The sequence below is a fragment of the Podarcis tiliguerta genome (genome assembly GCF_965153285.1).
Source record: "Podarcis tiliguerta genome assembly, chromosome: 8".
NCBI classification, from domain to species: domain Eukaryota; kingdom Metazoa; phylum Chordata; class Lepidosauria; order Squamata; family Lacertidae; genus Podarcis; species Podarcis tiliguerta.
The window spans coordinates 27,180,881-27,208,475 of NC_139541.1; the positions used below are offsets into that span (position 1 = coordinate 27,180,881).

Consider the following 27,595-nt stretch of genomic DNA (forward strand, 5'->3'; position numbering starts at 1 on the left):
TATTTATTTATTAACACGAACTCTTTGTTAAAATTGTTTTCCTTCCCAACCCTGATTTTCCCATCGAGGAAGTGCCTGTGGTGGCTAACTAAGCAGCTAGATTAGAAATTCAAATATTCAAAAAGTGTACCTGGCAAGCAGTTCTAGCTGTGTAAAAGAGATGACTGTAGGGGTCTACCTATAAAGTGGCTGTATTCCAAGTCAGAACCTTGGCCCATTAAGCTACTTCTCCCATGGTGTCATCTGCAAAGTCCCTCAAGTCATTGAACAACACAAGGCCTAGGACAGAACCCTGTGGCAACCCACCTGTCCCAGGATGATGAGGAACCATTAGTGAGTGCTCTTTGGGTTTGGTCAGTTAACCAGCTGCAAATTCCCATAGCAGTAGCATTGTCCAGCCCACATTTTACCATCTTTTCTGCAATAATATCATGGGGGACTTTGTCAAAAGCCGTACTGAAATCAAGATACATTACGTCCACAGCATTCCTCTGATCTACCAAGCTTGTAACTCAAAACCTATGCTTGGCTCTTTGTAGTCACAACATTCTTTTCTAAGTGTTCACAGAATGACTTTTTAATTATCTGTTCTATTACCTTTCTATCAGCATCAAGCTGACCTGCTGGTAGTTGCCTGGGTCTTCCCTTCCCACCCCTGTTTTGAAGATGGGGACAACACTGGCCCACTTCCAGTCCTCAGGGACCTTTCCTCCTAGAATTCTCAAAGATTATAGACGAAGGCTCTGAGATTACATCTTGGCAGGGTGAGGGGTGGGAAAGGGCCTTCTCTGTGGTGGCCCATAAGCTGTTGAAATCCTTCCCTACAGAGGCGTGCCTACATTGAACAGCTTCTAGCGGATGCTAAAGACACATGGCTTCACCCTGGTGTTCGACATTTGAGGTTTATATTTGTAGGACCCGCCTTATTCCTGTAATTTTGTTTTTAACGCTGTCTTTTAGGTGTTGTAATAATCATATTCATCAGCAGCCAGTGACCAGGTTAGTACTTTATTTATTACACAGAGACAGGAAGTTTCCTTTCTCCTCTTGACACCCCGCAACGGCTTTAGTACAAAAAAACCTTTAAATACAAAATACGCTTCTTCCTCTCTCTCACACACGCACACACATACAAACACACACACCTCTGTCCAAATGCTCTCCCACTCAAGTTATATATTAAATATTACAACTGTACAATATTTATAGGTGCGAGAGGAAAAATTGATTAGAGAAATAACAGCCCCACCCCCCCAAGGTATTAGTAAGACAAAAAATACCCCCACAAATGTTACATCAGTTATTTCTATTTGAGTTCACAGAATCCAGAGGTTGTAGAGTTGGAAGGTACCCCCAAGTTTCATCTAGTCTGACCCCCTGCGATGCAGGAATCACAGCTAAAGGATCCCTGACTGTGGGCCATCCAATCTCAGTTTAAAAACCTCCAATGATTTATAGAACCATAGGATTGTAAGAGTTGGAAGGATCCCCCAAAAGTCATCTAGCCTGATTCTCCGCAGTGCAAGAGTTGACAAGAGCCGTTGAATTGATCACCCACAGAACAGACACCGTTAGATCTCTAACAAAAATTGGAAAAGTTTTCATGCCTTCCAGCTGGAATGCTGCCTAGTCAGTTGGACCCCCGGTTACGGAAAAATAAAATAAAAACTGGGTTACTTACAGGCCAAGGTTAGCCAATGTCAAACTATTGATTTAGAAATATCAGAGAATCACAGCCATCTGATGGAGGATGCAGTGGCGTCTCTTTTCCTCCCCCCAACCCCCACTGGAATCATGTAGTTGGCATTCAAGAGCAAGATATGAGTCCTCAGAGGACACAAGACCCCAGGCTTTGGTCACACTCATCTGCATCCGTCGCCCTTGGTTTTGCCAAGAATAGCATCAAATCTCTCTGAGCCAATGGGCTCTTTGTCATGTTAAGTGAAAGGCCTCCCGTGCAAAAGTGGAAACACCTGGACTTAGTTTCCAGTTCTGTGCCACTCATGTGATAAGAATCATAGGGTTGGAAAGGACCCTGAGGGTCATCTAAGCGCAACCCCCTGCCATGCAGGAATGATGGCAGCAAATAGGAATAATGTAATATTTTTCTGGCTCCCTCTCTCCCTCTCCTACACACGTACATACCCTCTTGCCCCCAGGTGCTACAACACGGCTGTTCATCCTGCAATGCCTCCTACACACACTTGACCGCCAACTAACCTTCCCTGTTCCCTGCAGCGTCATCCCCTGACTCCTGTAGACAACTTTGCCCTCCTCTGGCATCCCTCTGCACGCCATCTCCATCAATCCTGCCGTCACAGAATCACACATCCTTCTCTAGAGTTTAGAGAAGGGACCTCAAGGGTCATCAGTTCCAACCCAGAACTAGTTTATTTAGCTGGATCAGACAGTTGGGTTCACCTAGCCTAGGACTGCCTTCCTTTGGCTGGTGGTGGACCTCCTTGCCAGCCCACAACCTTAGAAGATTTGCAGGTAGAGATGCTCCTCACCCACCTCCACCCCTGTGGCCCAGCTCTTCTCCTTTCCCCTGAAATTGTAGAATTGGAAGGGACCCCAAGGGTTATCCAATCCAACCCCCTGCAATGCAGGAATCACAGCTAAATGGGTATCTGGATGCTGGATCCATTGGTGGTGTGGGGAGTTGGTGGGTGGATGGACAGCCCTTGGAGGCTTTGAGAAGGAACCTCCAAGATGGCTTCCCAGACATGAAGCACGCTGCTCAACCAGGAAAGGGCACCGTCACGAACGGAGACCTTTCTGCTCCTCGGGGCAGCTGACGTTTCTGGGCAGGAGGGGCGGAGGCTGCTCAGTTCACAGGTGTTCAGGCACCTGGAAAAGCTCCTCCCCTCTAGCGAAGGCCGAAGCCACTCCACATTCCAAGAGCGTCCAAGAGCGCCAGAAGCCCCCTTCAGATCTTTGTCTCTGGACCACTTGGGTCGAGCGCCGGGAAAGAGTCTCGGATCCTGGCCAGCTCCATGGCGCAGAGGCGGCCGAAAACTTTGCTGTACCAGTCTGGAGACCGTCCCCTGGAAAGACAAAAGAGTAACAGGTTAGTGGGGAGCATCTTCCACGCTGCACAAGCGGAATTCCCTGTTCATTGATGCTGAGACTCCATCGAAGTCTCCGGAGGAGTAGGAAGATGCCCAGGCAATCTGCAAGGGCTTTAGTTGTTGGACAGTGGAACGGACTTGGTGGAGGACTCTCCTTCGTTGGAGGGTTAAAAAACAAACAAAAACTGATTTTATTTATTTTCATGGTACAGACAATAAATTTTGAGAAAACAATTGTTACAACAGTAAACAACAAGTAACTTGTCTTGATAAAATGGCAGACTTTTATCATGCCATTTGGCTGGGCGGATTCCTGCTGCAGTCCGAACTATGTATGTATTCAATGAACATTTGCCATATGTTATAAAAGGAACATGGATTGTGTTTGGCGCTCTCACTTGGCATGTTAGTTTCTCAGCCAATGCTATTGACCATACTCTGTTATACCAAGAATCAGTGTTCAGCCCATCACCGGTTTCCCAACATCTGGCTATCTCCATATGAGCAGCAGTCAATAGAAAGGCTAAGGGGTCATCTTTAGGATAATCATGAGAGCCAGTGTGGTGTAGTGGTTAAGAGCGGTAGTCTTGTAATCTGGGGAACCGGGTTAGCGTCTCCGCTCCTCCACATGCAGCTGCTGGGTGACCTTGGGCCAGTCACACTTCTTTGAAGTCTCTCAGCCCCACTCACCTCACAGAGTGTTTGTTGTGGGGGAGGAAGGGAAAGGAGAAAGTTAGCCGCTTTGAGACTCCTTTGGGTAGTGATAAAGCGGGATATCAAATCCAAACTCTTCTTCAGACAGAATCCTAAGCCCAAGTAGTGAAAGTGCAGGGGACATTTTTTAAAGCTGAGGTCAGATGGCCATCTGCCAGGGATGCTTTAACTGAGATTCCTGCAACAAGTTAGCAGGGGGCATCTTCCACACTTGGGGATCCCTTTCAACTCTACAATTTTATGATTCTGTAGGCTTGGCTGGACAGCTCACCTGAGATCTGCGCGGCAGATATGGGTCACTCTGGAGCGCCCCATCCCACAGGGCTCCATCAAGTACTGGGAGGTCAGGACCACTGCCCGGACCCCACCTTCCAGGGGCAACGTCTTATGGTCCAGGGATAAGGACACGAGGAGGCAGCCTCCTCGCGGCAAGTCTGAGCGCCATTTTCTGCAAAGGAAAAACAAAACAAAACGGGTGAGCAGGAACAGTCAGGCTGTGGATCATTAGGATAGGAACTGAAAAGAAACTGCCAATATCATTATACAAATCTATGGTGCAACCGCATTTGGAATCCTGGGTGCAGTTCCGGTTGTCTCATCCCCTTGATCATTTCGGTTGCTCTTTTCTGAACCTCTTCCAACTTGCAATATCCTTTTCAATTTTTAAATCCGTTTTTATTCAAGATTTACAAGAACATCTTTAATGAAAATGAATTTTAAAATGAAAAGGATATTGTAGAGTTGGAAAAGGTTCAGAAAAAAGCAACCGAAAAAGGGGGTGGAGGAAATCTCCTAAGAGGAAAGGTTGGGACTTTTCAGTTTAGAAGAAACACAAGCGAAAGGCAACATGATAGGTGTTTATAGAAGTAGGTGTGGCATGGAGAAATGGACAGAGAAATTTTCCCTCCCTCTCTCTCATATAACACTAGAACTCATGGACATTCAATGAAGCTGAATGTTGGAAGGTTCAGGCTAGAGAAAAGGAAAAGGAAAACTTCTTTGCACAGCGCAATTGTTAAACTATGGAACTTGCTCCTACAGGAGGCACGGATGTCCGCTAACCTAGATGGCTTTAAAAGAGGATTTCCTCAATGTTCAGAGGTAAGTAGTGCTGGCTAGCGTAGGGCCGCTGGGATGGGGTAAGGGAGATGCACTGATATTTCCTGTCTCTCACCGGAGGACAAGGAAGTCTCGCCGCGGGTGGGGCGCCATGCTGTCCGTCACGTAGTGGTAGACCTCTGTGTTGTGGTCCAGGGCCTCCATCACTTTCTCCTGCAGGAGGTCTTCGTCCCACAGGCGCCGTTCCCGGAGCACCCGCTGAAGCACAGCCTGAGGGGGTGCCTCTACTTCTGTGGACACCTTCCACAGGCGCAGGGGGTGCACGTCCCCCACCTGAGCAGACAGGGAGGCAAGGTGTCATTCTATAGAATCACGGAGTTGTGGCACTGGAAGGGACCCTGAGGGTCATCCAGCCCAACCCTCTGCAAGGCAGGAATCTCAGCTCAAGGACTCCAGGTTCCACCTCTTGCAATGGAGGAGAGTCCAAACCTCCCATCTCCTCTTACCTTCTTGCACGAGATCTCCGTGTTGAGGGGTCCAGGCATGCCAAGCCACCCCTTGAAGCGGTCGAAGGACTCCTTGAGCAGGCTTTGGATACTGACTTCCAAGTCAATCCGGGAATCCCGGCCTTCCCCCTGCAGGCTCCTGCCCATCAGCTCGGAGAAGGAGAGAGGCTGGGTGTCCGCTGCCAAGTAGGAGTTGCAAAGCTGGAGCATCACGTCCTGGGGGATCTGGAAAGGCAAAGCCATGGTTGTTAGCAGATGCGGGCAGAGACCGGATCCCTGCAAAAACAGGGATCCCCTGGGAAATCATGCTGGGTGAGCAATGGTTGTCCGAAAATAATAATAATAATAATAATAATAATAATAATAATAATAATAATTTATTTGTACTCCACCCATCTGGCTGGGTTTCCCCAGCCACTCTGGGCAGCTTCTGACAAAGACCAAAAATACACTCAAATGTCACACATTAAAAACTTCCCTGAACAGGGCTGCCTTCAGATGTCTTCTGAATGTCAGGTATTTGTTTATCTCTTTGACTTCCGATGGGAGGGTGTTCCACAGGGTGGGCGCCACTACTGAGAAGGCCCTCTGCCTGGTTCCCTGTAACCTCACTTCTCACAATCTGTCCCATATAGGTCAAAGGAAGCTAAGGAGGGGAATGGAGGGCTGATCTAATCATGCAGCAGCTCTGGGACATTTGGGGAGCCAGGTAAATGTTGCTCCAGAGTGCTCTTGTGCTCAGATCCTGCATGCAGGTTTTCCATGGAGGCATATGGTTGGCCACTGTGAGAACAGGATGCTGGGCCAGATGGGCCACTGGCCTAACCCAGCATGGCTCTTCTGGTGTTCTTAAATAGCATTACTACTACTACTACTTCTATTACTACAGTGGTGCCTCGCAAGACGAAATTAATTCGTTCTGCGAGTTTTTTCGTCTTGTGAATTTTTCGTCTTGCGAAGCACGGTTTCCCATAGGAATGCATTGACGGTTTCCCATAGGAATGCATTGACGGTTTTAAGAAAAAGGCGCAAGACGTTTTCGTCTTGCAAAGCAAGCCCATAGGGAAATCTGTCTTGCGAAGCAACTCAAAAAACGAAAAACTCTTTCGTCTTGCGAGTTTTTCGTCTTGCGAGGCATTCGTCTTGCGAGGTACCACTGTATTATTATTAATATTCCAAAAACAGGTCCTACAGAATTCTGCAAAATGCAGTGTATTCAAACAGGATCTGATGACAATAAACATAGTCCATACACAATTACCGCCGAACGAGAAACATGTACAAAATAAAGCCAAACTAAACGAACCACAGGCATGTGAGTGCGCGGAAAGTAGAGACAGGAACTATTTATAGCAATAGGCATAATGCTTAAACAAGACAGGGTTATAAAGCATGGACAATATTATATCAAGGGAAAGCAATTTAAGTATTCAAATGCCCTGGGTCGCAATAACAGCCAAACTCGTTCATGGTCCAAAGGGGATCCTGGGCCATGTTCCTCCTTGCTTACGAATGAAATAAAGTCAGATCAAACAAGTACAAAACTGTCCTTTTTTCCCCCTCTGGCCCCCAAAGGACTCTCAGCTTATTGGCTAGTTGTCCGTCCCTCCGACCAGACAGGACAGGACAATATCCCACACTTTAGTGTGTCAAATAGTAAGATTGACTCTGTCTAAGTTTCTCCAAAACGGAGGGATGGTCATTCCAGCCGCTATAAGCGGGTGCACTGTCAGTCTTTATCATGCAAATTTTGGTTACCCTCTTAAAAGTGCTAATTGAGAAGTTGGAATGACAACAACAACAAAGCCTGAGCCGAGGGCCAGTACCTGAAATAGTTTCTTGCAGTCTGTGATCATGTGGGAGAGGCCTTGGGTGGCGGCCAGGTTTTCATTCAGGTCCTTGTGGTCGGGTTTGCCCATCGTGGCTCGCTTGTGAATCATCCTGACCAGGGTGAGGAGGGGAGAGAAGACAGGAGATTAGGGGAAAGAGCTTTGAGAGCAATGTTTGGCAATTCAGCACATGGGCGTAAGGTAACCCATGTTGGAAGTGTTGCATTTTTGGCGAATTTCCTAAAAAATACCTCCAAAACTTCTTTTTGAGCAAAAAAAGCTCAAAAACCTTTGTGTCTGGATTTTCGCTTTTTGAAATAGGGCAACCCTATTTAATAAAACCTCTTAGGTACTGTTTTTGAACCACCTGGTGACCAAGATGAAGAAAAACCTTCCCCTCTTTCTTTAAAAGAGGGGAAGTGAGAGCCAGTGTGGTGTAGTGGTTAAGAGCGGTAGTCTCGTAATCTGGGGAACCGGGTTCGCGTCTCTGCTCCTCCACATGCAGCTGCTGGGTGACCTTGGGCCAGTCACACTTCTTTGAAGTCTCTCAGCCCCACTCACCTCACAGAGTGTTTGTTGTGGGGGAGGAAGGGAAGGAGAATGTTAGCCGCTTTGAGACTCCTTAAAGGGAGTGAAAGGCGGGATATCAAATCCAAACTGTTCTTCTTCTTCTTCTAAAAAAACTTCAGCGCATGAAACTCTTGCACGATTGCCACGAATCAGCCAAAGCCTTTCTGTTTGCCACAAGAGGGCCACCCAGAATTCCCAGCAGCAGGGGTCTTCCATGGAGGGAGGCCGTTGCATCTTAGATGCGTGACAATCAATGGGGAGCCTAGGTGCTGGGGGTGGGAAGAAGCTGGGGGCAAAGTTTGCAGAATCACAGAACTGCAGGGACACCCAAGGGTCATCCATCCAACCCCCTCCAATGTAGGAACCATGGCTCACCACTGCATAGGATGACCTTGTTTCTTAGACAGAGCCTTTATGGGTGTCCCTCCTGGCCTCAGGTGTCACAGAACCCTGCAACCTGCTGAGCCTGCCTTAGGTGATGCCCGCAGCCAGGTGCCCACAGGTAAGAGCCAAGAGAGAGGAGAGCTCTGCAGTGCCTGGCTTTGCGGTACCCACTGCCTTACCTGGGAGAAGTGCTCTCCTTCCTGGAGACGTTGAGGTGGAAAACAGAGGGGGCCAGGCAGACCGCCAGGTTCCCAGCTGTCATCTGGTTCTCCTGGGCAGAGGCCACATCACTCAGGAAGTAGAGCAATGTCTGCAGCACCTCCCGGTTCTCGTCGGGCATCAGAGCAATGGCTGCCTGCACCGTCGGCAGACGCTGGTCCTTCGGCACAACTGGGAGGAGGAGGAAGAGGAGGAAGAGGAGGATGTCAGGGCTGGATCCCAAACCCCATTCCAAAATCCAAAACCCAGATCACCTACGCCCTTCAGTGGTGCTTGGATTTGCTCCCTTGGCCCACTTGGTCCTGTTTCTGGTCATCGAGGGCCAAATAACCTGCCAGACTGGACCACAGCCGGGAAGATTTATGCTCAGAGATGGAAAGAAGATTCTGTACCAACCAAGGAGGAGTGACAGACTAAACTAATGGACTATGCCAAAATGGCAAAACTTACGGGAGCAATAAGGAACCAAGTGGAGGAAAAACTTTATCAAACACTGGGGGAAATTTGTGGATTATTTGAAATGTTATTGTACACATATAAATTCATTAGCGGGATTAACTTAAACCAGTTAAAATTAATGCTAAAGGAAAACGAGGGAGTACTTAATAATTGGAATAAGGAAGGAAATGCAGTGTTACAAATTTTAAAATGTAAGAAATGGCAAAAATGGTAGGGGAAGTCAAAATATGCATATTTATTGGGAAATATTGGATTTGTATTTTTGTCAAAATATTTTTGAAAAACAGCCTCCCAGACTGGCCCCTGACACCTGGGATTATTTTACTCAGACACCCCAGCTAGAGACAGCCCCACGTCTTCTCAGCTGGATGTCAACCTTATGATTTACCCCCTGGAAAATACGCAAAGCAATTTCTGCCTTCTTCTGCCAAGCTGGGATGCTCCAAAAGGATTGTTTATTTACTACTACTACGGTTTGTTTGTTTGTTTGTTTGTTTGTATCCCTTCTTTTCCCCAGACCGTGACTCAAGGCGGCTTACGCAAATTAAAACTACACAGATAAATACAGAAAGCTGAAAACATAGAAAAGATAACCATGTACCTTGTGCTTTTTGGAGGCAAAGGTGGTGTATGGATAAAACAATTAAACAAATCCCTCATCCATTCCTTCCCCGCCGGTAAGGCCATAAAAACAAAACAAAACCAGAACCCTTCCTCCACTCACACTGGTAAATCTGCAGAAATGTCTCCATCAGCTTCCTGGTGAAGACGGGTTCTGGAAGGTCACGGAAGTACTGCTTGAGCAGGTCGGCCACGTCATAGGCCGACTGGCCCTCGTAGCTCACGTGGTCCGGGGAAGCTTCGTTCATGTGCCTCAGGGCCTGGATCCGGGACTTGACCCCGGACTTACGGAAAATGCCAACCTGCTCGGAGACCCCAGAGAAAGAGAGAGGGAAAGATCATATGAAGGAAAATGCAAGTACCCTTGAGCCAAAGAGCTCTGAGGGCTTCTCTTGTGTGGAGCCCAAACATTGGCCAAGCTGACTTTGCAGAGTTGGGCTAGATGACCCATGGGGTCTCTTCTGGTCCTACAGTTATGTGATTCTCAGACATTTTCACAGAGCGTCCAGACCAGGACTCTGCAGTGGAGGTTTGATTTGTGGTGCCTCCAATTTAAAAATTGTGCTTTTTAAAATGGAATGTCATGTCACTTTGCATTTCTTAGTACAGAAAGTATTGATCTGATGTGTAGAGATCTTTCCTATTGTAATTAATTCAAGAGGGTTCTGGAAGCTTCTCTGTCTGAAAGAAGCAAGCAGAAGGTTCGTGATGTTTGGGTTATTCCTTCAGAGAAGCTGAGTACAACTGGCTTAAACTGGTTCTCTTATCTCTTTCTGTCAAGGTCATGCGGACGATAATAATAGGCCAGAAGGACTCTGGGTTTCAGTTTCTGTTTCTCTTTTCCTTCTGGTGTGGTGTTCTGTACATAGTATGCTTACTGTTAAGGTTTAGTCTTATTATAAGTTATTGTAAGTTTAAGTTAAGTCTGCTGCAACTGGATCTCTTATGGACAGTGCCAATCCTGAACATATTGGATTTGTGACCATTATGCTCATTTGCCTTCAGTAGCAGTAAAGCTCTGCTAGATGAAATATTAATTCCCTCTGGTCTATTTTTGGGGAATCCTGCAACATGAGTAAGTTTTTACTCTGCTAACTATACATTGGAATCTACTCTGGATCAATACTGAGTAGAATTTTATGACATGTCAGGCATCATCGCCAACACCATGAAATAAAAGGGATATATTAGGACCTAACGTAACAAATTTCCGTATCTAAATCAAGTATGTCAGTATTAGGTAAAGGTAAAGGAACCCCTGACCGTTAGGTCTAGTCATGGACGACTCTGGGGTTGCGGTGCTCATCTCGCTTTATTGACTGAGGGAGCTGGCATACAGCTGTGGCCAGCATGACTAAGCTGCTTCTGGAGAACCAGAGCAGCACACGGAAACGCCGTTTGCCTTCCCGCTAGAGCGGTACCTATTTATCTACTTGGACTTTTTGGTGTGCTTTTGAACTCCTAGGTTGGCAGGAGCTGGGACCGAGCAATGGGAGCTCACCCCATCGCAGGGATTTGAACCGCCAACCTTCTGATCGGCAAGTCCTAGGCTCTGTGGTTTAGACCACAGTGCCACCCATGTCCAAGTAATCCAAATGGGTCTACAACCCCCTGCACCTTCTTGCCTCAAGTCCAGGTCATTATAAAGAGACTCTGTCTCCCCATAACTACATTATCTTGCCAGAGATGTGGCCTTAACTGTGTATCGTTGGATGGCGTTCTCACTTCTGCCCCCAATTATTATTTTTTTGAGAAATAATAATTCTGGGAGAGCTGCATTTCCCAGAGGGGTTTCACAGCCAATCCCTCTTCCCAGGGAACTCTGGGAATTGTAGTTCCAGGAGGCATGAATGGATGACCCTTGGGGTCCCTTCCAGCCCTACAATTCTATGGTTCTAACAGCCCTGTCGGATGGAGCTGGTGGGTGTTGCCGTCTGAGGCAGCCAGAGGAAAATACGTTGGCGAAGGCTGCTGCAGGAGACCAGACCCCCACAGGGGCAGGTAGCCGGCACCCCAAGACTTCAGAGGGGCTGTGGCCGAGGCAACGCCTGGCTGAGCCTGCCGAGGTCGCCTCACCTGGTCCAGACACTGGCTGCGTATGTAGCGCATTGCCTGCTGAATGCTCTGGGGCAGCGGTTGTCCAGTCCTCTGGACGTGGACGAGTAGTGGGACCCCAAAGACTCTCTTGTCCCTGTAGTTGGGGGTCTTGCTCCTCTTCATGAACTTCGGGACCGCCCTGCCGGAGGAAAGAAAGGGGTGGTAGTAATCAACAGGGAATTGCAAATATCCAGATAACCAGCTTTTATCGTTTTCTCTTGCATCCCGTTGCTGACCTTGGTTCAGTTCGGTTTCATTTTTACACGTTTTGTTTTGCGAAGCCTTAAGTTTTGTTATTTGGGCTGTATGGAGCAATTCAATGAAAATACTATAGAAAAATGAATAAAGGGATTGTGGGCCCTTGCTGGGAATGCCTGTCCCATTCTGTCAAAGGAAAGCAGAGGAGGGGGGGATGTGTGTCTCCAGGGGCTGCCTGCCCAGTCTGAACAAGATTCGGCCCAGCTCTTCTTCTCCCCTGGCACCCCCCCCCAAAAAAACCCCCACCCTATGGCTAAAACAGTTAAACTGAACAAATACAGCAATTTGGCATCAGAAGGATGGAGTAGGAAGGGGGGGAGTCCCCAGGTCTCTCTGCTTTGTTGTTCCTACAGCTGGAAGGCACCAACTCAAAGCTCATCTGGTCCAACTTCCTGCAATGCAGGAATCAGAGCTAAAGCATCCCTGGAAGGTGGCAGTTTTTATTAGCACATTCCTGCCTTATTTCCCAGAGTAAGATGCTGCTCCTTCCACCTTGTGCTCCAGGTAATAAAGGCTGTAGCACATGGCAGAGAGAGAATGGATAACAGAGGCTTCAGAGGTGTGTCAGTTTATTTAGTCCAATGAGGGCAATGCCCTTGAAGAAGCATCCTTGGAGGTAAAGGGACCCCTGACCGTTAGGTCCAGTCGTGACCGATTCTGGGGTTGTGGCGCTCATCTTGCTGTATTGGCCGAGGGAGCCGGCGTACAGCTTCCGGGTCATGTGACCAGCAGGACTAAGCTGCTTCTGGTGAACCAGAGCAGCACACGAAAACGCCGTTTACCTTCCCGCCAGAGCGGTACCTATTTATCTACTTGCACTTTGATGTGCTTTCAAACTGCTAGGTTGGCAGGAGCAGGGACCGAGCAATGGGAGCTCACTCCGTCGCGGGGATTCGAACCGCCGACCTTCTGATCGGCAAGTCCTAGGCTCTGTGGTTTAACCCACAGCGCCACCTGCGTCCCATCCTTGGACCCTTGGGGTACCTTCCAGCACTACAATTCTAGGATCCTGTATCTCCAAGGATACCATTCAACTAAAGATATATACATACTATACAGGATCCTAGAATTGTAGTCCTGGAAGGTACCCCAAGGGACATCTATTCTGACCAGTGGCGTAGCGTAGGGGGTGCAGGGGGGGCCTGCCGCACCGGGCGCAACATCTGGGGGTTAGGGTTAGGGGGCGCAAATCCACGGGTTAGGGGGCGCAAATCCACGGGTTAGGGGGTGCAAATTACTTGCCTTGCCCCGGGTGCTGACAACCCACGCTACGCCACTGATTCTGACCCCTATGCCCGGGGCCAAATACTCCTGCCTTTCCCTTTCCCTTCTCCACTTTCTAATGGATATTTCAGACCACAACATTCCTTGGCAGAATTTCTCTGCTGACTCACCATGACCAGCTCTGCTTGTGGGGGACGGAGTATTTCTCCATGATGGCTGTGAGGCGAAGGAGGGAGCATTTTTGGAGGAGGTTGAGCTGGGCGGCAGATTGGCGGTTGATCTCCAAGGAAGCAGAGTTCAGGCTGGGTCGGTGGGAGTTCTGGAAGCTGTGCCAGCGAAGCTTCCTGGGTGGGGAGGAAGAACAGATGTCACGGATTTATCTCAACCTTAAGCAACTTTGCCACCTGCCACTCAAAGTGGACCCTCCGCTCAGGTCCAACCGTGGTGCCCAGAACGGGGCACAGGACTAGAGGTGGGGTCTGACCAAGGCAGAATAGAGCATCACGATTTGAATCATAGAATTGGAAGGGACCCCACAGGTCATTCCCAGTCCAACTTAGGAGTGTGCAGGAGGCAAAAAGTCGAATCCTCCATCCACAAAGAGCAGACACCTAATTTAGAAATGAATTCATGAAAAGAAAAGGGTAAGATTTTGAAGGTAAGATGCAGCAAAGGAGAAATAGCAAACTGTAGCTGTTATATTTTTGGGGGTGCCATCACAAAGATGCAGACATCTAAGTGGTACCAAAATTCACAGGGGTGCTATTTCCATTTCAGCTCGCTAGAGGGCACCAAACTTCCAACCTGAGTTGGGACATTTTCCCGCCATGGGTTTAGTTGACTAAAGAGAACTCGCTGGCTTCTGTAATTGCTTTCCCACAGGGTGCCTGGAACCATCTTCAAAACTGATGCGCAACCCACCCATGCTACCGGTCCATAAGGGCCCTGCCATGTTAAGGCAAAGGCTGGTGCATCGTAGAATCCACAATTGCTGGGTGGGAAGAGGGAGGAATAGAGGGACAAATTCTAGGAAATACAAGGAAGTGCCTCCCAACATCCTGACTGCAAGGTTGGATGGCCACCTGTCAGGGATTCTTGAGCTGCAATTCCCACCTTGCAGGGGGTTGGACTAGATGAACCTTGGGATCCCTTCCAACCCAACAATTCCAGGATTCTACTACCCTAGCTCTCCTCAAAACATCCAGTTTGCCGCACTGTTTTCCTATAGAAGCATGGTGTGATCTTCTGGTTCCTGTCTAACCAAGTTGCAGGGGGTCGGTCTGGATGACCCTGGGGGTCCCACCCACCTCAACAATTCCTTGCCCCCCTACCTGCAAGGCCTGGTGAGGGAGGCGCCCACCCCGGAGTCTCTCCGCTCCCTCATTCCCAGGTCCTCTGCCTCGTTCAGGGAGTTGGCCGTGCTGTCAAAGTCGCTGGCCGACGTGCCAATGTCCGACACGGAGCGCTCCTCAAAGTTTGGGGTGGCGGGCTCCCCTCCAGAGTCCGTCTCCTCCCCGCCACCGATGCTTCCGCCCTCCGGGTCCAGCTGGATGGCCTCGGACCACAGCTCCACCTTCCTCTGCAGCCCCCAAACGTGCTCCAGGATCTCGTCCAGGTTTTCGTAGATGACGTCCCTGTCCAGGCCAAACAGGTCGTCCGTGACACTGCTGGACTCGGGCACATTGTCATAGAGGCTGGTGCAGCTGCCTGTGGAGCCGCACGAGGGCCGCCTCAGCCTGCACTCCAAGGCCTCGCCTGTCCTGCTGCCCATCCCAACCCCACCTGGCGAGAGGCCTGAAGCCGGGCCTCTAGATTTCCAGTCAGGAAAACACCCGCTCTCGAGCGGGCACAGGCTTTCGATGGAGAGAGACTTGGGGAAAGTGCCCGGCTTGTAGTCTCTGGGGATGTGGACCAAATAGTCCCTTTCAAACAGGTCGTGGTGGCCCAATCCGCCAGCATCCCAGGGGGTGCCCTTGCCCCGGCCTGCCTCATAGTCCTCCAGGTAAACGCTACCATGTTTGGGCTGCTCCCCAGCTGAGCCCAAGGCCCCGTTGGCACGGCGCCCTCTTGAGGGAAGCGTTTTGCTGCCGCAGGAAGAAGGCGACACCCCGCTTCTTGGGTCTTTAGAGGAGCTCCACCAGGACTCGGCATCTGCCCCGTCCTCTTTTTGGGCTTTGGCAGAGTCCAGCTTCTCCTTGTCCTTCCTCCTGAGGGACTCGATTCTCCTGAGGAAGCTCCGAGTCCGGCGTTTCCTGGCGTCCCCCTTGCTAGTCCCGCTCATGTCCTGAGACTGGTCAGTGGGCGAGGGGTCCTCCAAGCTGGGGATGGAGAGGGTCAAGGTCGGAGAATCCTGGGTGGAGGACGGGTCCGGGAGAGCAGGACACTCGCCTGTGCTGGGGTCGCTGTGGAGAGAGGAGGCCTCCAGCTCAGCGCTCAGGTCAGTGAGGATGCTCTCCTGGCTGGGCAGCTTCCTCATGGTGGAGGCTGCCTCCGGGCTGCGGGAGAGGAAATCGTCGGAGCCGATTCGGGACCACCTACGGCTGTCTCTCTGGAAAGCCCACCGATCACTGATGGCACAGAAGTCCTCGTCTCCCGAGTCGTCATTCTAAAGCAAGCACAGGAAATAATCCCTCAGTTAAAGGTAAAGGGACCCCTGACCGTTAGGTCCAGTCGCGAACGACTCTGGGGTTGCGGCGCTCATCTTGCTTTATTGGCCGAGGGAGCTGGTGTACAGCTTCCGGGTCATGTGGCCAGCATTACTAAGCAGCACACGGAAACGCCATTTACCTTCCCGCTGGAGTGGTACCTATTTATCTACTTGCACTGGTGTGCTTTTGAACTGCTAAGTTGGCAGGAGCAGGGAGCTCACTCCGTCACGGGGATTCGAACCACCGACCTTCTGATCAGCAAGCCCTAGGCTCTGTGGTTTAACCCACAGTGCCACCCACATCCCTAATCCCTCAGTTACTGGGATTTATTTTATTTTAATTCTCTAACCCATTGCTTTCTCCAAGGAGCTGAAGGTGGAGCATGTGGTTCTCCTCTTCATTTAATCCCAACACCACAACCATGCGTGGTCTCCCATGCTGCTAGTCTGACACTCTGACTGCTACAAACTGGTTGTTCTTCTCTCTCCCCATTTGAGCCCCACAACACCCCTTGGAGAAAGGCCAGGCCCAGAGGCAGTGACTGGCCCCCAAAGTCAACCTGTGAGCTTTGTGGCCAAGTGAGGAATTTGAGCCCTAGCCTCTCCCAGGTCCTCAACTCTAATACCTATACCACACTGACTGTACTAATTAGACTGTAGCATGGTCAGAAAAGCTGGAAGGGGCCAGGGGGTCATCTAGTCCAACCCCCTGCAATGCAGGAACCACAGGGTCTGTTCTGTATTGTTTAAAAACCTTTAATAAATCCATTTGGGTGGCAGGGAGGGAGAAAACCTGACTGAGACCTGCTTTCTGCTGTGCTAGGTCTGCCTGAGCTTCCTTCCCCATGGTCCAGGTTCGATTCTTCTGGGCCCTTCCCAGCCTCCCCCTCCGAGGGCCCAGGCTTACCTGTTTCCGCTGAAAGTGGACCTCCAGCTTCATCGAGGCGCACGAGTTCAGTGTCACGAGTCTCCTGCAAGGAGTAAAGGAGAGGGGCTTTTGTCTGGCTCGGCCGTCCCGTCCCAGCTGCCGCCGGCCAGGCTATTTAAAAACAAGCGGCTCTTGTTTCGGGGCACCGTCACTTGTCCCGCAAACAGCTGGGGATCAAGTGACCACACGCGGCTCTCTCCAGGGATGCTGTGGGTGGGGGTGCCAGCTCAGGCCAATAGAGGGGGAGCTATGGGCACCAAGCAACCAACATGTGTGGCTCAGCAGCCCCAGCGAGGCGCTTCCAGCTGCTCAAACATGCCGGCGACTGGCTGAGCGTCACTTTCATCTCACGCCAGCAACTGCGACCCGAGTCCAGAGAAATGTCCCCCCCCCCGGCCTCCTGCCCCCTAAAAGAAAGTTCCTGGAGTGTGGAGCCAGCTGGCAAGGGGATTAAAGCCTGGCCCCCAACACAGACACACAGTGATCGCAGAATCATGCGAGTTGGAAGGGATCCCCAAGGGTCATCCAAACCAACCCTCTGCAATGCAGAAATCATGTATTCCTTCTAAGGGGTTACCAGGCTAAAAGGTATCAGTCAAGGGCATTGGGACAGGCCTTAGGCCTCTGAAAAGCCCCACCCCAACTTCCCAAGCTGGTTAGCACACATGTGGTTTATTTGTATTTTGAGATGGTGGGCTGTTTATTTTGGCAAAGCCCAAGAGCTGCCTGGTCAAAATTAAAACAGGCCCAGAGCATCGGAACAACGTTGACAATAGAATAACCACACAAGACAGCAGCAAATCGGGGGAGGGGGCAGATTAAAATAGTAGCAATAGCAGCAGTAGCCATTGCAATTTTAAAAAGCTAGAGAAGTTGATAATAAATTTACTGAAAGGGGGAGCATTGTGGTAGGTTTTGGAATGTGAAAGTGCACAGCCATTTGTGGGGTTACGTGCAGGGCAATAATCTCATCAAGGAACCTGGTTTACGTGGATTAAAGTTAACACAGGAATCCTAATGTTGCCCAAATGGTGCCAGTGAAGCACAAGAGGGAGGGAGCTGCAGGCTTGGGGAGGACCCAAAACAAGGGGGCCATAGGAGGCAAAAAGCATCTGAGGGAGCAAATTCCCCCTGTGACTCGTCCCCTAATTTTTCTACAGAGCTATAACTTCACAGAATTGTAGAGGGGTGATCCCTGCAATGCGAGAATCACTGCTACAGAATCCCTGAGAGATGGCCATCCAAACTCTGCTTAAAAACTGCAGCGAAGGAGGGTCCAGCACCTTCCGAGGGAGTCTGCTCTACTGCCAAACCGTTCTTACCACCGGCAGCTCAGAGGAAGACTTGGGAGCCACATTTCAGAACGGCTCTTCAGTTTAGCCACGGCTCCAGGTTTCCTGTACATGACCTCACCTGTGACGTCAGCTTCCAGAGCTCAGTCCAGCTCACATCCTGTAGCATCTCCACCCTCTGGGCTTATCCCAGTCATGGCAGCGTGTCAGAGCTGGCACCCCAAAAAACCAACCAGCCGTATACTGAGCAGCAAGATGCTCTGGATTCATCAGCCCCAGAAGCAGCGGTCTGCCCATCAAGCAAATGGACAGAATATTTCCCCAGACCCAAATGGGCTTGGCAGAGAGGACAGGCCAGGTCCTGGGATCCCCCTCCCCACCTCACTGAGCCAGTTGACAGTCAGCTGCTTGACAGGACCAGGAAAGGTCAGACCTTTGCATCCCCTGGGCCTGGCTGAGCTACCCTCTCCAACGCCACCCTCTGACCACAACAACGTGCTTCCCCATATCCTTCCATTGGCAACAGTGACCATTTTTTTATTTTAACCTGCAGAGGGATTTGAGGGAATCCTGGTCCAAGAAGCTGTGGTCCTTCTTCACAGAGGCAATGTCGAGAGGGAAGAGGGATTCTGAGGATGAGAAGGAGGAGAGAAGAGTTTGATCGAGAAGATGGACGGCTGCTTGAAGGTGCTGGAGGAGAAGCCGGTTGTCCACAGAGGCGGAAGAAGGGACACCCGTATTTCTGCTGCCCTGCCAAATGCCCTCTCTGTGCTCACTTCTAGGCTGCATCCTAACTTGAATTCACCAGCCTGCTCTCACTTTCTGTAAGCAGCATTTTGCAATTTAGGAATCATACCACACCGGCTGAGAGACACGGGTGGTGCTGTGGGTTAAACCACTGAGTCTAGGACTTGCCGATCAGAAGGTCAGCGGTTCGAATCCCCACGACGGAGTGAGCTCCCGTTGCTCAGTCCCAGCTCCTGCCAACCTAGCAGTTCAAAAGCACATCAAAGTGCAAGTAGATAAATAGGTACGCCTCCAGCGGGAAGTTAAACTGCATTTCCGTGCGCTGCTCTGGTTCACCAGAAGCGGCTTAGTCATGCTGGCCACATGACCCGGAAGCTGTACACCGGCTCCCTCGGCCAATAAAACGAGATGAGCGCCGCAACCCCAGAGTGGGTCACGACTGGACCTAATGGTCAGGGGTCCCTTTACCTTTACTTTACCACACCGGCTTAGAAACTGGCGTTCAGCACCCTGCGAATTTCAGCTTTCATGTAATGCAAAACAAGTTTCTAGTCCTTAATGCTGCCAAAGGACATGTGTCAGAAAAAGAGAGCAACTTGTGCTGAAGACTAGGGGCTTCATGAACTCCCAAATTTAAGCTGGGGTGTGTGTGTGTGTGTGTGTGTGTGATTTAAACGAATTCTTTGTTTGCAAACCGCTTATTTGCCATTAAGAGGTGTGCAACTTTTATTTAATTGAGAAATAAATGCATGCAGTAGCCACTGGGGAGGGCTGGGGAGTGACATGGGGGCATCTCAGACCCCATGAAGCCCTACTTGGTCCTGTTTTTCTTCAGCCAAGAGGTCTTCCCTCAGATTTTTCCTCATGGTTTTCAAGTTCCCCCATTGCAGGGGCTTGGATTAGATGACCCTTAGTGTCCCTTCCAAGTCTAAAATTCTATTTTTCTGTTATTCCTACATGAAGGGTTTATTGTGGGTTGTCTGTTGTTTTCAAAACAAAGCTTGATCTCATCAGGAGAATGCACACATCCCAAAAGAAGCCTTCAAGCACCTAAGGACCTCTCCCTCCCCCTCCCCAATTCTAAAAACCAAACAAAAACAGACCCATATGCACCCCACCCTTACAAAGAGGCAGCCTGAAAAACTATCAGCCAGTCTTGTCTTGCGTGGACGTGATGGGAGGGGAGGTATTTGACCAGTACAATGGCTGGCTGCGCTTTGCTGCTGGGGGCTTCCTCCGATTGTCCTGGCCCCGTAACTCTCCTGTCCTCCAGCTAAGGCAGTGCTCAGGCTTTTGTTTGGCTCTCCCATGCCATGTGCGGACAGGAAACAAAAGTCAGCCTGGAGACCCTGTGCTGTGTATGGTTTGCGTTGTAAAGTATATGGCATGCAGGAAGAATCCAAGTGGCTGTGGAAGAGCTCTTCCTGTCAGAAAGTTATTCCTGAGGTTTAGTTGTCACTGTAAACCATTGGTTCTGCTCCTGCTCCCTGGAGCAACAGAAAACAAGCTTGCTCCATCTCCCGGGGGACAGCCCTTCAGATATTTCAAGATGGCTCTCATATTACCTCTCTGTCTTCCCTTCTATGATTCTTGCTGTCAATCAGAAGGCTCATGCATATTTACTTTTCCTCCACGCTGTCTAGGCACAGGTCTGGAGGTTCCAGGTCTGTGTCTGAGCATTTTTATTTTATTTTTTGTCCCAGCACTTTCCCTGAGAAAACCTGTGTTTTACTGCTGAATTGGAGTAACCGGCAACCGGGTTTTCCACAGACTGCCATTTGCTCTGTTTCAGCTGTAAAATGTGGGTTTTCCCAGGGAAAGCACCAGGAGAACAACAAAAACGAATTGGACACTAGAAACACAGCATAAAAGGAAGTGTACATGAGCCCAGAATCCCCAAGTGCTTGAAAACTCCCCTTATACCTGAGGAGGCAGTGAAAATATGGCCAAGATCCCCTATCTTTGACAGAAGCACCTTCCTCAACACCAGCCAGGAAGTGAGCAAGAGGGTGTCTTGTCAGGGAGGGGGCAGGAGTCCAACTCAGATGGCCACCAGGAACCTCTCAGAGGAGGACTGCTAGGTTCTGTCTCTGTGGGCCAGTGGGGGCCAAACGTCCACTGCAGGAGAAAAAGAGAAGCCCAGCTGGCCCTTTGGGTGGGTGTGGAAGACAGGCACAAACCCCTAAAAACTCCCATCTGGGTTTAAAGGGGGGGGGGGACATTAGGGTGGTTCCCAGAGAAGAAGAGAGAAAGAGCCCTCCTGAAATGAAGTGGCTGCATGCTCCACAGGCTGGCGGGCAGCAAAACAAACACAGCTGGAATGGGAGGTTTCCTACATTTCTTCCCCCAAACTTCATGTAAAAGCGTTTCTCATGCAGACATTGCCTGACGCTTCCTTTGGCTCAGTCAGTCTCAGATGGAGACCAATGTGGTGGCTGCAGCAGCTTTGGAAGAGGTTTCCGACGGGAAAAGCTGTCCCAACAGTGGAACAGACTCCCCTTGGATGGTGGAGGACTGTCCTTCACTTGAAGTTTTCATACAGAGGATGAATGGCCATCCGTCCAGGATTCTTCAGCTGTGATTCCTGCACTGAAGCAGGTTAGGCTTGCCCTCCCCAACTCTACCATTCTGTGATTCCGTAATACAGTATCTTACTGGGGGGAGGCAGAGACTGGCAGCCATCTGAGGAGGGACCTCACCTGGATCTTAAGTAAACACAGTAAGAGAGGTGGACCAGCCAACCACACAGTCACAGTGGTGGTGGCGGCTGAATATTAATGGATGGACTAGTCTGGGTGTCAGACTGGGCCTCCCCTTCCCCACTTCATCCCAAAGGAATTGCATGCAGTCCTGATTCTCTTACCTTCGTAGAGCTGGGCATACTGAGGAAAGCCAGCCGCTCGCAGCCAGTCACAGGCCTTGGCAGCCTCAGCCTCTGTAAGAGAGCAAACGGAGAGAGCTGAGGAGGAGCTGCAGACAGATGTCTCCAGCAAAAACAAGGAACCAAACATTTGAAACACTACGATACCACTTTAAACCATCGTGACTTCCCCCTAAAACACCCTGGGAACTGTAGTTTGTTCAAGGTGCTGAGAGTTATCAGGACACCCCCATTCCCTTCACAGAACTGCGATTCCCAGAGTTCCCTCAGAAATCAATCGTTAGACCTCTGTGGGAAACACAGCTCTGTGAGGGCAATTCTAGGCTGCCTCAACAGAAGTCTAGTGTCTCGATTGAGGGAAGTCATAGTAGTCTTGGTCAGACTCCACCTGGAGCCCTGTGTCCAGTTCTGGGCACCACAGTTTAAGAAGGATACTGACAAGCTGGGAGGTGTGCAAAGAAGGGCAACCAAGATGATCAAGGGTTTGGGTACCAAGGATAAGGAACAGTTGAGGGAGCTGGGGATGTTTGGCCTGGATAAAAGGATAGAGAGAGGACATATGATAGCCATCTTCAAATATCTGAAGGGCTGTCACCTGGAAGATGGAACCAAAGGCTCCAAGTTACAAGGAAGCAGATTCCATCAGGAAGAACTTTCTGACAGTAAGAGTTGTTTGACAGTGAAAAGGACCCCCTTAGGAGGTGATGGACTCTCCTTCCTTGGAGGTTTTTAAGCAGAAGTTGGATGACCCTCTGTCATGGATGCTTTAGCTGAGATTCCTGTAAAGCAGGGGGTTGGCTTAGATGATCCTTGGGATCCATTCCAACTCTACCATTCTATGATTCTAGGAGTCTGTTCCTCCCACCCCAGGAAGATATCTGTACAAACTGAGTACTACCTTGGGAACAGAGTTGGCCATCCCCATTTCCCCCCACTGTTTGGCCATCAGTTCCTCTTTTTACTTGCAAAACAAGGACTTGACCCAGTGAATTCCACCACACAGATATCATCCCTTTGCAAAGGACTAGCCTACCACCCTCCAGACATAGCACACATTTTCACCAAGGCAAGAAACAGCAAGAGATTTGTTATCCACAAAGAGCATTGGGGAGAAGTCAGCAAGGGAGCCACAAAAGAGCTTCTGTCATTCCTTTCAGAGCATCCTAGAGGTTCATGATCACCCCTGAAGGTGGATGGATCACCAGGATACAGCAGCTGAAGCTTTGCAGGCCTGATCAACTCTCTGCACGGCCTCTTGGGATCCATGCAGACGCTGGCTGACCCAGGCGAGAGCTCTCTTGCTGGCTTCTGGAGAGAGGCAAGGCTGGGATCTCTGCAAGGCAAGCCAGGCAGCCATTCCAGAGCAGCAAGGAAAACAGGGTGTGTTGCTTAGACGTGCCCTGGGATCCTGATGAACTCTGCTTCACATCAGCAATGGAAATGTGAACTTCCTTCCCGCTGTTCCACAAAGCAATGGATGAGGGACGGGGGAGGGGGCAGGAAAGGAGGAAGAAATCTGCCTTTCCTTTGGCCGGTCGGAACTGGGTTTGTTTTCATACCATGGCTGCACACGCAAATAAAAAAATAAGTAAAAAAATCAAAGCATTCTAGTGCAGGGTGGGGCAAGTGAAAAATGCCTCTCTGGACATCAGCATCAAAAAGTGGTCCAAGCCAAGAAACAGCAAGAGATCTGTTATCGCCGAAGGAATTACAGGAACCATCCAGGATTCGGACCCTTTCCCCCATCACAAGGCAAACTGTTCAAGGAATTGTATAATTTGTTGCATTGGAAGGTACCCCCCTTCCTCCAAAGGACCATCTAGTCCAACCCCCTGCAAGGCAGTACTGAGATGCCAGCAAATGTTATTAATCCTGTACAATATTAGAACAAAACAAACTGAATGGATGTATGGGAATTCCAATGTAAACAGGTTCCAAAATGCCATTTAATTGTCCTTCTGAGTTACCTTTAGTCTTGCTGCAACTACAAAAAACAAAAAACCACTCAAAGCGATTTACAAAAATAGATAAAAAAATCAAATTATCAATTAGAAGAGTTGCCAACAATAATTTCAGACTCTTGAAATAAACAACAGACTAAAAACAGATTAAAACTCGCACAAGCTATCTAACCATCTGGGTAGGCTTGCCTAAACAAAAATATTTTTAGTAGGTGCTGAAAAGAGTACAGAGAAGCCGCCTGCCTGCCATCTAGAGGCAGGGAGTTCCGAAGTTTAGGTGCCGCTACACTAAAAGATGGAGGAATTGCAAGTGTGGAACGGGGATCACATGGCAGCTGCAACAGCACCAGTTCTGCCGATGAAAGCGGTTGAGTAGTTGTACAGCGATCTTGCAGTTAAACTGATCCTAAGTTGTTCAGGGTTTTAGCAGTAACACCTTGAACTTGGCCCAGAAGCAAATCGGCAACCAGTGTAGATCCCTGAGCACAGGTGGTTTGTGCCGCCAAGGCCTCCCTCCTGTCACCCATTGTGCTGCAGCATCCTCTACTAACCGCAGCTCATGGATCAAGTGCAGGGGGAGCCTCACATAGACAAGCTGTCATCAAGGGAGCAATTCTCTGCATTTAGTTTCCATCTGCATATTGGGTTGCGGGTCTCCATACTTGTTGTATTGCTGTTTGCATTTGATCACATTGTTGCAGCTACTTCAATATGTTGCTAGTAAGTCTTGTGGTTTTGGTTGTTGTTTTTTATTAAAAAGTTTGCTTATACAGTATCGTTAAGCAAAGATTGTGATATTGTTGCAAAACTGTCTGGAATTGATACTGCATTTGCCTGAACGCTGTTTTGCAACACACACACAACTTGCAATGCAGGGATTGTAGCTCAAGAATTCCATTTACACAATTGTGAGAAAGTAGGATATGCAGCAAATAATTTCCCCAGAGAGGGAGGTTGGTAATTCTAGTAAAACTTGCTCACTGGGTCTTAACTTCTAGCCTCAATGTAATCCAAAAAGCCTTGCCTGGCACACCACTGATTCCCAACAACAAGGCGGTGGGGGAAAGACTGCAAAAAGAGGATACCCCCAAAACTAGGCACACATATGTTTCCCAGGCAAAAGGCTAGGAAGGATCAATTGGGGGGTTTTAAGCAGAGGTTGGATGGCCATCTCTCATGGATGCTTCAGTTGTGACTTCTGCATTTATTGCGTATATATTTTTTAAACATATTGGTTTCCATTGTCAAATGCTTTGAACTGAGGTTGTACTGAAGTAAAACAGAGTACAGTGCTACCTTGGGTTACAGACGCTTCAGGTTACAGATGCTTCAGGTTACAGACTCCGCTAACCCAGAAATAGTACCTCTGGTTAAGAACTTTGCTACAGGATGAGAATAGAAATTGCACGGCGGCGGCGTGACGGCAGCAGGAGGCCCCATTAGCTAAAGTACTACCTCAGTTTAAGTTACAGGTTAAGAACGGACCTCCAGAACTAATTAAGTTCTTAACCTGAGGTACCACTGTAGCTTGACAGGCACCTAACCAATACCTGGGTAAGCAGTAATGTTTTCAAATTTATGATTCCTGCACTGCTGGGGGGGGGGGGGGTTGAACTATATCACCCTCAGGGGTCCCTTGCAACTCTACAGTTCTAACTCCCCCCCCCCTCTTATTTTCCAAATTGAACAGGACTGCCTATTTTACTATTTAAAACAAATAAAGACACAAGAACAATGCCCGCCTACGCCATGGTCAAGCTGGGCATTTAGAAAAACATGACAAAGCACTCAGCTGAGCAGATGCAAGGAGGCATGGAGACACAACTCAGATGTTACTGCTCAACCACACAACATGCCACGGCCTGGTGACAAGGGTGCTTGCCCCCCCCATCTGCCCCCCACCCCCCTCTACAATTCTAGGACCCTACAACCGAAGTTTCCCCATCTGGCTTTGCCACAGCAAACAACTTGCGACCTATTAGTGAAACATAAAAAGAGCCCTGCAGGATCAGGCCCATCTAGTCCAGCATCCTGTTCTCAGTTAGCCCAATCAGATGCCTGTGGGAAGTTCGAGTTCAAGAGCCGCTCTGCCCTCTTGCGGTTTCCAGCAACTGCGATTCAGAAGCATTGTTCCCTCCAAATGTGGGTAGCAGAGCACAGCCATCTGTGCTTAGCAGATAGGCATGTCCAACAAATAAAAGGCCTCGAGGAGCATGGAAGAGGCCACACTCAGGTGGACGTCTCTCTGCAAGGCTTGGGAACAGTCCGGACCGTCCCATCCTGCCCACATGACTGCAGCATTTATCCATCGGCAGTGCTGTCCTGCCCTGGGCCTCAGCGCCAGCAAACCAAGGACTCTGCCTGGAACTTCCACCCACACAGGAAGAGCGAACAGCATGCGCCAAATATGATCTCACGGAATCGCAATGCAAGACAGCAACAGCGTTGTGGATGTTATGGAGAGCATAGAAAAGGAAGACACCCTCCCTCCCTCCCTCCCTCCCTCCCTCCCTCTCTCTTGGGTCAGTCTGCAGGTGGAAGGCCGTCCGTTAAAGCAGCTGCCTGGGTCCCAAACAAAAGATGCTGGCTTCTAAGCAAGCCCACCAGCAATTCCACTCGGATCACAGGATCCCACCCCAAGGGACCAGGCTGAGGCTGCTTTGAGGAGCTGGATGAACCTCGACTGTCGGTTTTGGAATTATTAGCTCCCACGATTTGGTCCAGGCTGGAGTCGCAGAACCATAGAATTGTACTGTTGGAAGGGACCCCAAGGGTCATCCAGCCCAACCCGCCTGCAATGCAGGAGTGACAATCAATCTCTGGGAAGTGGCCACCCAACTTCTGTTTAAAAGCCTCCAATGAATCACAGGATCAGAGAGGGGGAAGGCACGCCCAAGGGTCATCGAGTCAAGCCCCGTGAAATGAAGAAACCACAACGATGTTTATGGCAGTTTAGCTTTCAGGCCTTCCTCCCATGGTGTGTAAAAGAACCAGCACTTCGCATTATGCCCAGAAGCAGAACAGCCATCACCCCATAGCATCACAGAATCGCAGGACCATAGAACAGTCCAACCCGCAGCACTGCAAGAAGAACTGCTGAAGCATCCATCCAACTCCTGCTTGAAAACCGCCAAGGAAATAGAGTCCACCAACTCCCGAGGGAGTCCACTCCACTGTCAAACAGCTCTTACTGTTAGAAAGCTCCTCCTGAGGTTTAGTCAGAATCTCCTTTCCTGTCATTTGGGGTGTTTGCCAGGTGAAGAATGTTAAGTTGTGGGTGAACATATCAGATGACACAGCGATTCTTCAAACAGCTCTTGTTTATTCACAGGCCAGAACAGAACTGAACTGAAGGGTTCAGCCAGCCTGCTTATATAGAACTCCACCACAACGCAACAGCAACAACTTTCTGTAACTATCCAATCACTGAACGTCACTTTCAATTCCTTATTTGCATATGTGGACCTGAGTGAAAACTATCTACAGGGTGATAGCCCATGGTGAGAACTTCAGTACCTAACAAAGAATGTAAAGACCAAAGGCCTTTAGTTGGGGCTCTGCACAACCTGGTGCCCCAGCGCTGTTAACCCAACAGAATAGCCTTTAACTGGTCAAACCAATAAGTTCCTTACTGGTTAACTACTCTTCGATTCATGCATTGCAGGAGGTTGGACTAGATGAGCCCTTGGGGACCCTTCCAGTTCTACAATTCAATTATTCTAAACCGGCCAAGGTGGAGAAGCGAGCAGACTCTCCACAACCTAGAAGCATCCATTGCAGCCAAACATCCAGATCCACTCCTGGTATGGAAAGCATCACGCAAGCAGCACGTGGGTCCTGTGGTTTGGACTGGTGGTTTTCCCCAGACTGTCTCAATGCTGCTTGTGTTTACTGACAAGTCCCCGCTACCCTGTTTCCACATTAATTTGCATCTAAAAAAAAAAAAAGTATGAAAAATTAACTTGTGTAGTTCATCTCCATGCAGGCATTTCTAAATGTGCTTCATTTTAGAACATTACACATTTTGGCATGTTTTCTGAGCTGAGACCTGTCACCACCCACTTTGGAGAAGTGCAATATCTGTAGGGTAATTCTCTTCCGATCCGTGTATTCATCTGGGAGGTGCAA

At 49.4% G+C, this 27,595-nt stretch overlaps 1 protein-coding gene across 5 annotated transcripts in view; it reads right to left on the reverse strand.

The window, feature by feature from the left end:
* Positions 1-995: 995 nt before the first annotated feature.
* The window catches only part of STARD8 (StAR related lipid transfer domain containing 8), a 67,368-nt gene continuing 40,768 nt past the window's right edge, over positions 996-27,595 (reverse strand). For 3 of the 5 annotated variants that reach the window (XM_083454573.1, XM_083454572.1, XM_083454574.1), the window contains 13 exons: positions 21,489-21,560; positions 18,426-18,507; positions 16,566-16,629; positions 14,343-15,616; positions 13,182-13,355; positions 11,509-11,668; positions 9,536-9,734; positions 8,313-8,523; positions 7,177-7,291; positions 5,351-5,575; positions 4,960-5,177; positions 4,057-4,233; positions 996-3,047 (listed from right to left, as the gene is read on the reverse strand). In XM_083454573.1, coding sequence (XP_083310699.1) covers positions 2,930-3,047; positions 4,057-4,233; positions 4,960-5,177; positions 5,351-5,575; positions 7,177-7,291; positions 8,313-8,523; positions 9,536-9,734; positions 11,509-11,668; positions 13,182-13,355; positions 14,343-15,616; positions 16,566-16,629; positions 18,426-18,507; positions 21,489-21,560 — 3,089 coding nt within the window. In that variant the 3' untranslated portion in view covers positions 996-2,929. Of the gene's footprint in view, positions 3,048-4,056; positions 4,234-4,959; positions 5,178-5,350; positions 5,576-7,176; positions 7,292-8,312; positions 8,524-9,535; positions 9,735-11,508; positions 11,669-13,181; positions 13,356-14,342; positions 15,617-16,565; positions 17,475-17,632; positions 18,508-21,488; positions 21,561-27,595 lie in introns of all 5 variants that reach the window. The other 2 variants (XM_083454576.1, XM_083454575.1) reach the window with 1 other exon arrangement.